Below are 13,591 nucleotides of genomic sequence, written 5' to 3'. Positions count from 1 at the left end.
ATCTGTTGGGATACATTTTTTTTACACCTAATATTATTTAAATAAAACCTATTTATTTCTTTCCAAATGTCACAAAAAAATTATTGGGCATGCCTAAATATTTTTTGACTATCACTATGCTAGCCCACAACTGTTCTCATTTCTATCAAAAAATTGGGCTATGAATGCAAGACACTATAGGACCTAATATTTTTTTTTGTAAAGCCCAAATTATTTATTGAGTGAGATAAAAACTAATCCTTTCTAGAGCCCAAGAATTTTATACTTAGCAAATATTCGAAAAAAATCCATGATTCAAATTCATGGCAATACTATTTTTCCAATGGAATTCAACCCCATGATCAAAGCCCATGATTCAAACTTGTGGCAAATTATTCGTCAAAAAGCCCAGTTCCCACTGACAATATCAAAAGTCGAATTTTCATTGGTAATATTAAAAGCTCAGTTCCCACTGGCAATATCCAAAGCCTAATTTTCATTGGCAATATCAAAACCCCAATTTACGTTGGCACTATTTTATCAAAAAGCCCAAGAATATTAACGCTTGGCAAAGAAAAAATATCATGGTATAATTATTGCTTAAATATTACTATGGCAAAAACCATGGCAATCGTTTTATAAAAACTCATAGGAAGTTATCTTGAAGATTATGTTCTCATATTATAAACCCATGAAACACATGGTCATCATTTGCATCACAACATCCATAATATATACCTTCAACGCTCATAGTAAATATTCAATCCCACAAGCTTATCATTTAAATTATGATGCGATTATTAGAAACCATGAACATTATTTACGATATGGAATTCATCATAGTAAATGTTATTTACAAAGGTATTTTGAAACTTGTCCTATTGTTTCAAACATTACAACTAATTGCCCAAAGGCCCATTGCAAGTATCTATAAAAACCCAAAATATATTTACTAATAAAAGTCCATAAGGAATGAAAATCCATGGCAACATGTGTTGTTGATGTCCATTATGTAGGATGCACACAACCCAGCCCAAAGGAACCAGCCCATGTGAGCAAGCCCAATCCAAGAAACCCTAGCAAGAGGAAGAGGATTGAAAGTGGACAACCAGCCTTTGTTCATCCCTGACCAAGGTACAGTTGGAGGCCCATACAAGAGAACCAAGTCTTTGAGGATGAGCTAGGGGCTGTCCCATCAGCTTTCTGTTACCCTCTACTTGACGTGAACAGTGCCCGAGGGTTGTGATATCAGCTAAAATCTATAGGGTGATGAAACTCCATCATCTTCCTCAAGACTATATCTCTAGCGAAAAGGGAGTTGAAACCAAGTTATCCAAACCTCAACAAATTGATGCTATAAATGTCAAAAACGTTGAAGACATGATTCATGTGCCAAGCCCATGAATCCTAAAGGGGAAAAATTGGGAATATGTGGTTTGGAGGGCATAAAGGGATCTCTAGCGGAACCCCCTGAAGTGGACTTAGAGTTTGACACTTGGCTTGAGGTGTTGAATCCTACTTCTTGGGGTCCAAATCTTAGTTGCAGCATTAAGATTCATTCTTGATACTTGCTTTAATCCCATTAAACTCAGCTCCAGAAATCTTGACATTTAATGTAAAACACTTCAAAATCCCATCATGTGTCATATAGTACCCAAAGAAGTAAGGCAGCCCCAAAAGCAAATCTCTTACCTCTGGCCAAATCCTAGGGTGATTAACCCTAATTCCTTGCCTCTGATTAGTCCTACGTTTTTTGGATTCTTGTTAATTAATGTTTCACTAAAACTCCATTATAAAAACATAAGCACCTCAGCCCACAAACACACAACTACTCTCTTTGAAACTTTTTGCTTGCAATTGATCAGCTCTCCTCAATCTTACAACCCATTCCCCTTAACCCACACTTACCTAGCCTCAGACATTCATTTCCTCTTTTGCATGATCACAGCCCATAAATGCCTCCCAATTAGTCACAAACAGCCCGCTACTCATTAAAGCCTTAACCTTAGCATTAATTTCATCCCACTTACTCAAAACAACCCACATTACCCAATTCATGCCTTATGTACTCATACTTCCCAAAATCTTAGTTTAGTACTTGATGTACTGAGCTGAGATCTCTATCTCCCTTCACACCATGCCAATTAATCCCTTTCTTCTTCCCATGGAACCTTTAATTTTTACCTTTTGTTTTATTGTTGAAGGATATAATGTATTTGTAACAATAGAATTCTTCCCTCATATTGACATAATGATGGTTGAAAGTACAATAAATTCTCCTGACCAAGACATACAAGGACCCCCAAGAGTTAACACTTTCCTAAATTTATTTAATCATTAACTGCTGGACTGTGTAATTTCACCCTTACCGCTAGAAAATTTATCTTTTTGGACTTAAGTGTAATTTCACCATTACCGCTAGAGAATTTATTTCCCTTGTACTATCAGAATAGGACCATTAACGTATTAATTAAGTATTGTAAAGTATTTTTATTGGGTTTTTGTTGCTGTTTTGTCAAGTGTAGCATTTGTTTCTTGCTTGGATAGGCTTGTCATCACACCGAAAGCCTTTGGGTACCATCTCAAAGCCTATAGTTGAGTTTCAGCTTGACTTCCCAACATTTTATTCAGAGTCATCAATTTCTCTCGCAACAACATCTAATTGGCACAAAAATTGACATACCTATTAAGAACATAAAGAGCATGCACTCCACTGATTAGATTTTCAAAATATACGTAACTATATTGATTTCTTTAGTGTGAGTTATAATCAAAGACTGCAACCAAGTTCGTAACCAAACTTTGTCATTCTTATAAAATATTTTTATATATAACAAAATACATAATATGCAAAAAGGTTAATTTTTTATTTTTTATTTTTTATTTTATCATTATAGTTTTAATTTGACTCCCTTAAAAATAAAATCATGGCTCCGTTTTGGCCATAATGTCCATATCGAAAAGCAGAGAGAACTTCGGCGTACTTATGTATCCACAGGAAATGCATAAAGCCCTCCTGAAACAAAAGGTCTAGAATTTCGTGTTTGGAGCGCTGGTGCCACAAACCCTCGCTCTTGAACCCAAAATGTTGGTTAAAACGAAGGTGTGACCAATATCTTCTTGTAAAACCATCTTGCATATCTAGAAACTAATGTGTAAAGTCTCTCACTTTTAATGATTTCATTAGTCCTACTCAAACAGTTTTCATGAGTTACTGAACGTGCAATGCTTGGTCAGGAGCTTGTGAAGAATTGTCATAGAGAAGGGTCTTCTGCGAGATCTACTACTAGGACGTATGATTCCATTTATTTTCTATACTTTAGAGACGATTGGTATGCCTTTACAGATTCAAAAATAGGGTCAAGCTTTGTATTAGTTCTCAAAACAAAGTAGCCATTAATGGCAGTTTGGAAGCCTATTTTGGTGGCATGGCAGGAAAGGTCTACTCCAGGGTGATCCACTATCAGTCTATGGCCGGCTAAACCTATAGGCCATTTAGGCCACAGCCTAAGGTCCCCACTTGTAAGAGGGCCCCCAACAATATTCATATATTATATAATGTTGCTTTCTCATATTGAAAAAGGATTTAAGGCTCCATCCAAATTATTTAAGTCCCTAATTGAAAATTGAGAGGAAATAAGTTATTTCTAACCGTTTCTCCCAAAGCAAAAAAGCTAATATGACATGAAGTCTAATCAAATCACCAAATCTTTAGCTTTCTTAGGAAAAAAAAAATCACCACATCTAAGTATCCTCTGGATCAAACCTTTGTACCACATTTCATTAAGAAAACTCATGTTTTTTACTTGAAATGTAGAGAGGGAGAGAAAGAGAGACAAAATTTTCTCAATATACAGGTAATAAAATGCAGAAGGAAATATAACAAAAGGCAGAAAAAAGAAAGAATAAACAAGTAACAAAAGGCAAAAAAAAGAAAGAAGAAAAAAAAAAAACACTCACTCTCTTTGTCTTGATTCTAAAAAAAGAACCCTTTTTAGTTGGATTACTCATCAATTGGTGTTGGCAATAGCTTGGTGTGTTCACAGATTTTCATTTCAAATCTTCATTTCAGGTTCGTTTTTTGTTTTCTCTTCTCTTTGCCTCTTTGGTCTTCTCTAGTTTTCTTCATGGAATTATCTTTGCTGACTGCTAGGTTTTCATTCCCCTTTTTGGCTTCTCTTTTGTTGTACTCCTTACTCGTTTTTGATTTTACTCTTAAATCTTGATTTCTTTAGTATTTTCTAGAAGACTATGGAATGGAGCTCACTTAAAGCATGAATCCTAAAACAAAAGGTGAAGCTGATTATTTAGCAACATATGAGATTGAAAGTTTTGAGTTTTTGTAGGTATGACTATTTGGTATGATATATTATTTGCTGTTAATTCTGTTAGTAAAAATTTACAATCGAAAAACATGCATATTGATGTTCCTATAGATCAATGAAAAGGTCTCATATATATATATTTTTTTTTTAAATATAGAGAAGATGAATTTTTACATCTGCTATGAATTCATCTAAAGAAATTGCAACCAAAATGGAAATAGGGCCTATATTTTGTGAAAAAACATATAATTTGTAGAAAAAAAAACAATTTGATGAGAATGTCAATGATGAGACAACATAATCCGCTGAAGAATATTTTAAAATTAATTATTTTTTACATATAGTAGATCAAGCTATTTCTTCAATTAAAAGTAGGTTTGAACAATTTCAAATATATGAAAATATTTTTGGTTTTTTATTTAATTTTGAAAAACTAAAATCACTAGATGATGATAGTTGTTCGCGTAAAATAATCTGCAAGCACACAGAATCGTAACAAGTAGTAAAGTGTTTTTAGAAAACGAATGTCGAACTCACAAGGATTAACTATGTTATTGAATACCGAAATTCACTAAATAAATTACTATTTGGAAAATTGAAAATAAATGGAATGTTCTACTATCTAAATATAATTAAACTATTTAATAAAATTAATATCTATGAAAGGAAAAAAATAAATAAATAACACAGCGTAAAAATCTGAAAGTGTAAAAATATGATAAGAATAGATCTAGAGCAGTTGATTTCACCTAACAAATCCCACACAATTTATTCTTCCTAATTATTAAATTCTAATAATTTCCCGTTGATGATTAAAAATTCCTTAAGTATTCAATATCTTCTCTCGAATAATATCAAAAATATCTTTAAATAACAATTCCATATCTCTATGTGAATTTAATTATTTGGAGACTCATTACGTACTTTGAATTTTTTGAAAAATCACACTAATTACGGTAAAGCATCTCTACTTTCGCTCAACTAATGGTGTTTAATTCTAGAACTAAAATAACAAATTACTTCTCAGTCTCATTGTAATTCAATTGATCAAACAATAATTCATAAAGAAAAATAGTAAGCATTAAGAATAAGAATTAAACACTCAATCATGGAAATATTAAAAATAAAATAACTCAGAATATAAATTGTGTGTTCATTGCTAGACTACATTAACGCTCTAGAAAATAAAATTTAGTTCATAATAAAATTGAAAAGAAAACAAATAAAACTTATGTTTTTCATTTGAACTGGTTGATCAACATGAAGCTCTCGCCTTTGTCCTCAGATCCTCCTCCTCAAAAAGACTCCCAAAAAATATTTTTCAATATGGCCTCCCTTGAATTTGCCCTAAAGAGCCTTTAATAGGTCAAAAAATCCATTACAAGTTAAATTCTCGTTTGGAGAAAATCTTGGATTTTTAGGCTTCACTTAACCAACGATTTTGGCCCATTTAACATCAGAATTCGGGCTCTTGGTAAACTAAAAAGTTGTATCCCTTTAAATTAACTTTCTAGCCCAACTTGAATCATCTTGATTGGACATCTAAGCCGAAAGTGATGCCAAAAATACTAACTGATGTGCAGGCTGGAATCCTAATCCGAATTGGACTGAAATCTTCAAGTCAACCGATTTACATCCACAAGATGTGGATTAATCTGAAATCTTCTCAATCCTTCAAAGCACAAATGAATAAATAAATATAAATAAAAAATCAAATCAAATCAAAAGAAATAAAGGAAAACTATCAATGTTAATAAATAAGAGGATAATAAAAATCATGTAAAAATTACACTTATCAATAGTTTGAAAAAAAAATTGTCATAATCTTGAATGTTTTCTCACACATGAAACTTATTCTGATATTGATGACTTAGATTTATTTTTAGAACTAAAAGTTTTAAAAGAAGTTTTGCAAATAAATGAAAACTCTCCAATTAACGTCCTAAATTATATAAAGAGACTAGAATCTTTTAAAAATGCATGTATTGCTTTTAGAATATTACTAACTATACCTGTTATAGTTGCATCCGTAGAAAGAAGTTTTTCAAAATTAAAATTAACAAAATCTTAAGATCAACTATGTCATAAAAAAGATTAAGTGTATTAGCCATTTTATCAATTGAAAATGAAATGTTAGTAGAACTTGAATGCAAAAACTTAATTAGTAATTTTTCCTCTCAAAAAGCAAGAAAAATAAATTTTAATTGAAAAATATATATGAATTTATAATTAAATATAATAAAAGGTCTCGTTTAAAGTATTTGCCAAAGACCAACAAATTCGTTGAGCCGGCCCTTAGTCTATCACAAAGTAACTGCTTATCAATGGTACAGAGGTGTTCTCTAAGCTTTATCCAGCATCTGATTAAACTTTAAACATAACTTAGTTTTTCATCTAAAATATCAATGGCTTAAACTTTCCTAATTGTGTTTTTCTGTTCATAGTGCTTCAACTTATACCATTCAGTTAGTTTTGAATGAGTTTTAGACACCGTTTTGCTTCAAGGGCAAATCAGAGCAAAATTGAATTTTTCTTTCAATTCTTTGTTGAGGTCTCGAATACTGAAATATAAAGACTTCCCCATTCTGAATTTCAAGGAGGACATGCTCCAATCTAGACTGTGTATGCCATTGGGAAGCTTTCAGCATTAAGAAGCTTCAGGATTTTCAACCTTTGTTAAGATTTCTGCCAAAATATCTTCTAAGAGTGCAGTGGATCTATCCTATGTTGGTAGGCTTCAATTGTTCAAGCTGTAAATAGCATAAAGGTTCAAGCAAATTGAGCATAGATTTAAATTATTTAATGCATATATCTGTAAGGGTGCATGAATACAGCGATGGTAGCTAAAGCAGCTTAGGCATACTCTACATGTTCCTAAAAAGAAATGAGCTTAGGCATACTCTAGAAAGTTGGCCGTGCGATGCATGGATTATTTATTTTGTGATAGTTTATGTAAGACGGTTTTGGAAAATGTTGTACATATATTATAAAAAAAAAAAAAAAAGTAAACTAAATTAGAGTAAAGAAACAAATACATTTTGAGATATTAAAAATTTGTTTAGTAGCTTCATTGCACTTTTGTAGCATTCTCAAGGTAATATTAATTTTTTTTTTTTAAATCATGAAAACAAAAATAAATGCAAAAAAGTTACAGGACCATGCCATGTATGACAGAGGTGGCGGTTTATAGTTCTTAACTTTTTTTTTTTTTTTGCTTTTGTTTTTAATACTAATACAGTGACTCAAACAATTAATAAGATAATAGTAAAAATAAGTTAATGTGAACTTTTGGGCAACAGTAAAAAAAATTTAATGAAAAAAGGTTTAAAAAAATGTTAAATGCAAAATTAGAGCGCTCTCGCATGAGGTCTCTACTTTTATATACAGAGAAATGATATGTCCACAATATTTTCACAACATTTATATAACAAATTTTAAGTGGTAAGTTGTTACTGGTTGTTATTATTGAGGCAAAAAAATAATCTTAGTGTTAGATTCAAATTTAAACCAATAACAACTAACTACCTATGATTTGTTGTAAAAATGTTGTGGACGTAACATCTCTCTTATATATAATATATTGATTGATGATATGTGGAACATTTTTACTTTGTCTGACTCGAGACAGATGGCTTTGCTGAGTTCTGTTTGTTAAAGGAATAGAAGCTTATTTTTTGATAAATAATATAACTTCATAGAATAAAGAAATCAATACAGGGAACCAAAGCACACAGGCAGTGTACTAAAGGAGTAGAAGGTTATTGACCATTTCAATACCAACATAGTGCTCATGGAGTAGAAGAAAAATCTCTTAGCATAAGATAACTTGCTAGCCCTTTCATAAAAGCATCTTTTGAGGCAAGGAGACAATTTTCCAAGGGTGATCTATGTAAAGTAAAATTGAGCCACATTCACATAGTACCCCAAAAGTTATTGACCAAGTTGTTTTCGAAATCCTAGCATCGGAATTATGACTTATAATGAGTGCTAATACCCCAAATCCACTAACCCAAACTTTGACACGAGGAAACACACCTTTGAGTTATAGGTATGACAGAACCGCCACTTAGTGCGTTACAACTAAACTTAATGATGGCTTTGGTGGCGGTGGGTTAATCCAGTTGTTTAAAGCCAAATGTTTTTGCATTTTAGTTTGACAAATAAAAGATTCTCCAAAAAAAAAATAAATAAATAAATAATAGTTTGACAAATAAATACAAAATTTTCAGATATCTATAACTTCATAAATTATTGTCGGAATTAATTTCTTGTGATTAATGATATATTTATTTGTAAAAATTATATAACAAAATTTGTAATATTCTTAACAATTATTCATGTGTAAACTATGAATGGAAATGTCTTTTTTAAAGGGAACTCAATTGTGATTACCTCATGTCTTTTTAGATTTGACTTAAAATGATATCAAAAGTGCATCCTAATGGAAAAGCAGAATAAAACAACTAATTTTCTTGATATTTTATATATATATATATATATAAAGAATTCAAAATATCTATGTAACGATATGTTTGATTAGATTCTATCATTTGAAACAACATACAAAAATGAAAGAATAAATTTTTATATGGTTGTGAGTTGTGACTAGGGTGTACAGATACTCTTTTTTTTGCTCAATTATCCGTATTTAAGGTTTTTTGAGATTTGTATATTTTGCTGAAATTAAAAATATTTTACTGAAAGTATTGTAGATAAAGGTAAAAATTAGCTGAAATAGTACAGAGGGACTCATGAATAGTATTAAAAGTGTAGTAGGATTCGTAAATAGTAGCAAAAATAAACTAAATAGTAAAATAAGTTGACAAAAATAATTTTTGCCCAACAGACACTCAATATGATTATACATGCTACCTCTACATGTGTGTTCCAATCTTTTCCTTTTCTTTTCTTTTCTTTTTTCCAAAAAAAGTGTTGATATGTCTAGGATACACTCGTAATACGACTAAGATACAATTGTAATAACCCAACCCCTTGATGGTAAAAGATAGCTTAAACTTGTAAGAATTTTAATTTATATTTTTTATATATTAGTTTTAATATTGAACACTTATCTAGTTAGTTTTTATTTACTCTTTTGGGTTTGATTTATATTCTAAACATTATTTAATGTCATGGATTCACTTTATTATCTATTATTACTCTTAATTTTTATATACTTAACAATATATGAAAAATAAATACTTAATAACATTTCCACTTTATTGTATTCTAGGTTTTTAAGAATTGTCATATTCTCTTATCGTATACCTACACATGGTCCCGTACCCGTGCTTGTGCGCCATAGGCTGTGAATCATATAATTTGCTTTTGTCACCAGTCACCACTTCAATCCTCTCAAGCAGGGCTTGAGTTTTCTCTCAATTTGATGATGTTTCAACTCTTTCACGCTGAATTATATATATCCTTAAAAAATTAATAAAGGACAAGAATGTTGCCAAACGGCCCAACCTATTGTCAAATGATTAATGGGGTAGGAGTAGATTCCTCCACATGCCCGAAACTTCTCATTAGCTTCTTCCACATCCTGCAAAAAAACGTGCGGAGCAATCTCTTGTTTGATCTCACTGTGTTTGCACTTAATTGGATTTGCTTAAGTAGGTTTCGTCAGAACCATTTAATCTGGATGAACCTTTTTTTTTCACTCCGATACATGTAACAAATGAAAGAGAGAAATTTGAATCCAAGTTTTCTTCATTGGAGAAAATGGAAAATGTTACTGAACAATAAGACTTAGCAAATATGGATGACTAACTAGAATAAAAAAAAGTGATTTAGTTCCAAAAGCAATAATTAAGGTTTTAGATACAAAATTAAGAAAACCGCAGGTGCAGGCAGCCTTGCCAAAAAGTAAAACAAGGAAAAAGTTGGTCAGATTTCTTCTAAATCATTTTCTTAGAATAATATATACAAGTCATTATGGAATGGTCTTAAGGGGTCAATAAGAGGGTGTACCGTGTACATGTAAAATTATTTATCTAAATATTGAGCCCCACGTCACATTCCCTATTTCCAAGTGGAAGAAAGTAGCTACAGCTGCCTCTTATCTCAACACGTTGCCCCAAGACCCCAACTATAAATATGGGATTGTTATTTCTTGGCTTCCCATCTCTCATAGCCTACCTCATTCTCATTTATATTCTTCTGCTTCTTATTACTGAGGTCCCATTTTCATTTATAGTATCTTCCTAGTGTTAGGAAACTTAGTCCCTTAAGACATGGGATTTGCACTTAAAAACCAAGTCTTTCTTCTTTGTGTCATGGTACTCTTGCTTGCAGTACTGTGTTACTCTCAAGACACTTTTACCCGCTCAAGAGCAACCTATTATGGTAGCCCTGATTGCTATGGGACTCCAAGTACGTGCATTAATTTGTTATGTTTAAGATATTATGCAAATGTGTGTGTTGGACTTCTATTTTTTTTCTCAACAGATTGTATTGATTTTTGCTCGAGAGAGCAAGAAATTAACAATTGCTAATCAAGCAGTACGTAGAATTTTAGCTAATCATGTTATAGTTGAACTCATAATATATATGGTGATCATATAGGTGGAGCTTGTGGCTTTCGCGAGTTTGGAAGGACTGTCAATGATGGCAACGTGGCTGGAGTGTCTAGGCTGTTTAGGAATGGAACTGGTTGTGGTGCATGCTATCAGGTAAAATTGAAGCCGCTTAATTATCTTACCAAATGCAGTCAAAATAATACTTTTTAGATACGATAGAATTTCAACTTATGAAGTTATAATTACTTTTTGTTTATTATTTAATGGTACCATAGATAACTGAACTACATAACACTCCCCATGTGAATGTTATATGAAGTTCAAGGGCAATAATTGTGTTAGGCACTAAAAAAAAGTGACTCCTTTGCTGTAGTATCCATGATCATGCACGTAATTGTTTGTGAATGAATCATCAGGTTAGGTGCACAACACCACAATATTGCGCTGATGAAGGGGTGAACATAGTGGTGACTGACTATGGTGAAGGAGACAAAACTGACTTCATCCTCAGCCCAAGAGCCTATGCAAAGTTGGCACGTCCCAACGTTGTTTTGCAGTTGTTTTCTTACGGTGTGGTCGATATAGAATATCGAAGGATCTCATGCAAATACTCTGGTTACAACCTCATGTTTAAGGTCCATGAGAGTAGCAATTATCCTAGCTACCTAGCTATAGTATTAATATACGTTTCTGGAAAAAACGACATCACTGCCGTTGAATTGTGGCAGGTATGTGCACTTCAAAAAGAGTGATATGGAAAATATTACAAGTTTTATTTGTTTATTCGATTAGTTAACTTTTTTTAACAGTTTATTTGTTTTTTTGTTGAAAATTGATAGAAGTACAGTTTTATCTAAAATAATAAAGTGAACCTTTTAAAAAACTATACACATGTAAGTGAACTAAAATCTAATGCAACTGACACTAAACTAATATCTTTATGAATCACGCAAGACAAAAAACTACTAAACCAATCCTTTAAGACTTTAATAAATTAGTTATATACTAATCCCTTTTAAGTGATATTACTATAGTATTATTTGGTTAGTAGCATTCAAATTAAAGGTAATAATTGGAACTATGAAATAATAGCTAGAATTGTGTACATATATAAAATTATTAATTCTTGTTGTGCACGCAATACACATAGCTTGAAATAACTAAAATCATGACTTTAAGTTACAATTTCAGTTATTTTGAATAATATGTACATGTATTTACGCACGCTATGTGTAATAAACAGTACTCTTATTAAAATGATGAGTCTTGTTGCTTGGTGCAGGAGGATTGTCAGCAATGGACGGCCATGCGTAGGGCCTACGGGGCGGTGTGGGACTTTGCTAGCCCGCCAAGTGGTCCAATCAAATTGAGGTTCCAAGTGAGTGGCAGCTCGGGTATAAAGTGGGTTGAGCCAAAAGATGCTCTGCCTAGTGATTGGAAGGCTGGGGCAGCTTATGACTCATACATTCAGCTCACTTGAAGCTCTCTTTTTTAGATTCCAATAATATTTTAAGTGTGATTATTATTGGAACAGTTTGATAATGGTTTCTTTTTAGTAACTAGGATACGGTATTGTATGCTTTCTCAGCACAAGTAGTGCTAGCTCTTAAGCGTTGCTCAATAAATAAGAGGATGTGCTTCCTATATTAGTATATGATTGGGACAGTTTGTTAATCATTTAGTTGCTAGTCTAGGGATTGTATTGCATGCTTTGTCAGCACAAGTGCTCTATATATTGCTATGGACCAGTGATAAAAATATAAATAAAGTTGCACTTTGGAAATACTTGGCTATGCCTTATATGTACAAATCAGTAGTGGAACTACAAATTAATAAGTTATGCACCTTGATGGAGAAGTGTGTGATTTCATTCATACGTCGTAGTGACTCATTAGTACTAAAATGTGACTTCTACAATTTCTCTAATATATATATACCATTTGTTGCTGCCATCAAGAATGACTTTTCGTTTCAACTTTCAATGAACATGCTTTGGTCAATTATTTGGCCAATCAACACTCTTTAAATGCTTTGCAGCCAGGGTAGATTTTCCTTATCCGAAATCATTCGTATACAATTCCCTTTCAAGTCCACACATTCCAATTACATCAATGCTTTGCATGAATGCATGATACTTCCAAAACCTTCGAGGTCAACAGTTCTAATCTTCTAATTAGCCTAACACTACATCACTATTCGACACCTCATAGACGAGTTCTAAACCTATCAACATCAAATTTACCATGACAATGTTAACCATTTGGCAAAGTTCTCAGATATTGCAACCTGTATGGGATCCTGTTAATAAGTGGTGGTGTGTACAGAAGTACATCTGTATGAAATGTAAGTGGCCTGATAGGCTGATGCCTCTCCAAGACTCCAAGCAGAAGGAAATAAAGGACATAGTTTGTAGAATGAAGGTAGTCAATTTCTGTATTGTTGAAATTAAAGTGAAAATGGTAGATTTCATGAAGACCAAGGAGTTTTTCGTTCCTAGTTTGAGTTTCTAGAATAACTATTATTGCCATTAGAAAGAATTTGGGTTTGCTAGCGGTGACACGTAAAATGATAAAATATCTAGAACCATAACACACAAAACTTAACGTGGTTGGCAAGCTCTATACTTATATCTATGACATGTACCGTTAACCATGATCCACTATATATAATAAATATTACAACCACTCTCACAAACAAAAATCAACACAAAATCTAATACAGCCAAAGTTGCCCTCTCATTATCACACTAGAGGCTTAGTCTCTCTC

The 13,591-nt window shown here is 32.3% G+C and overlaps 1 protein-coding gene across 1 annotated transcript; it reads left to right on the top strand.

The window, feature by feature from the left end:
* The first annotated feature begins 10,432 nt into the window (after window positions 1-10,432).
* LOC111989701 (expansin-like B1) lies at window positions 10,433-12,610 on the top strand. Its single transcript, XM_024021490.2, has 4 exons — window positions 10,433-10,679; window positions 10,872-10,978; window positions 11,242-11,553; window positions 12,108-12,610. The coding sequence occupies exons 1-4, from the start codon at window positions 10,541-10,543 to the stop codon at window positions 12,303-12,305; spliced, it is 756 nt and encodes a 251-aa protein (XP_023877258.1). The 5' UTR covers window positions 10,433-10,540; the 3' UTR covers window positions 12,306-12,610.
* Window positions 12,611-13,591: the final 981 nt, after the last annotated feature.

The sequence above is a fragment of the Quercus suber genome, unplaced genomic scaffold, assembly GCF_002906115.3.
Source record: "Quercus suber isolate HL8 unplaced genomic scaffold, Cork oak 2.0 scaffold_98, whole genome shotgun sequence".
Taxonomy (NCBI): domain Eukaryota; kingdom Viridiplantae; phylum Streptophyta; class Magnoliopsida; order Fagales; family Fagaceae; genus Quercus; species Quercus suber.
This window is presented reverse-complemented; position numbering and strand designations above follow the sequence as displayed.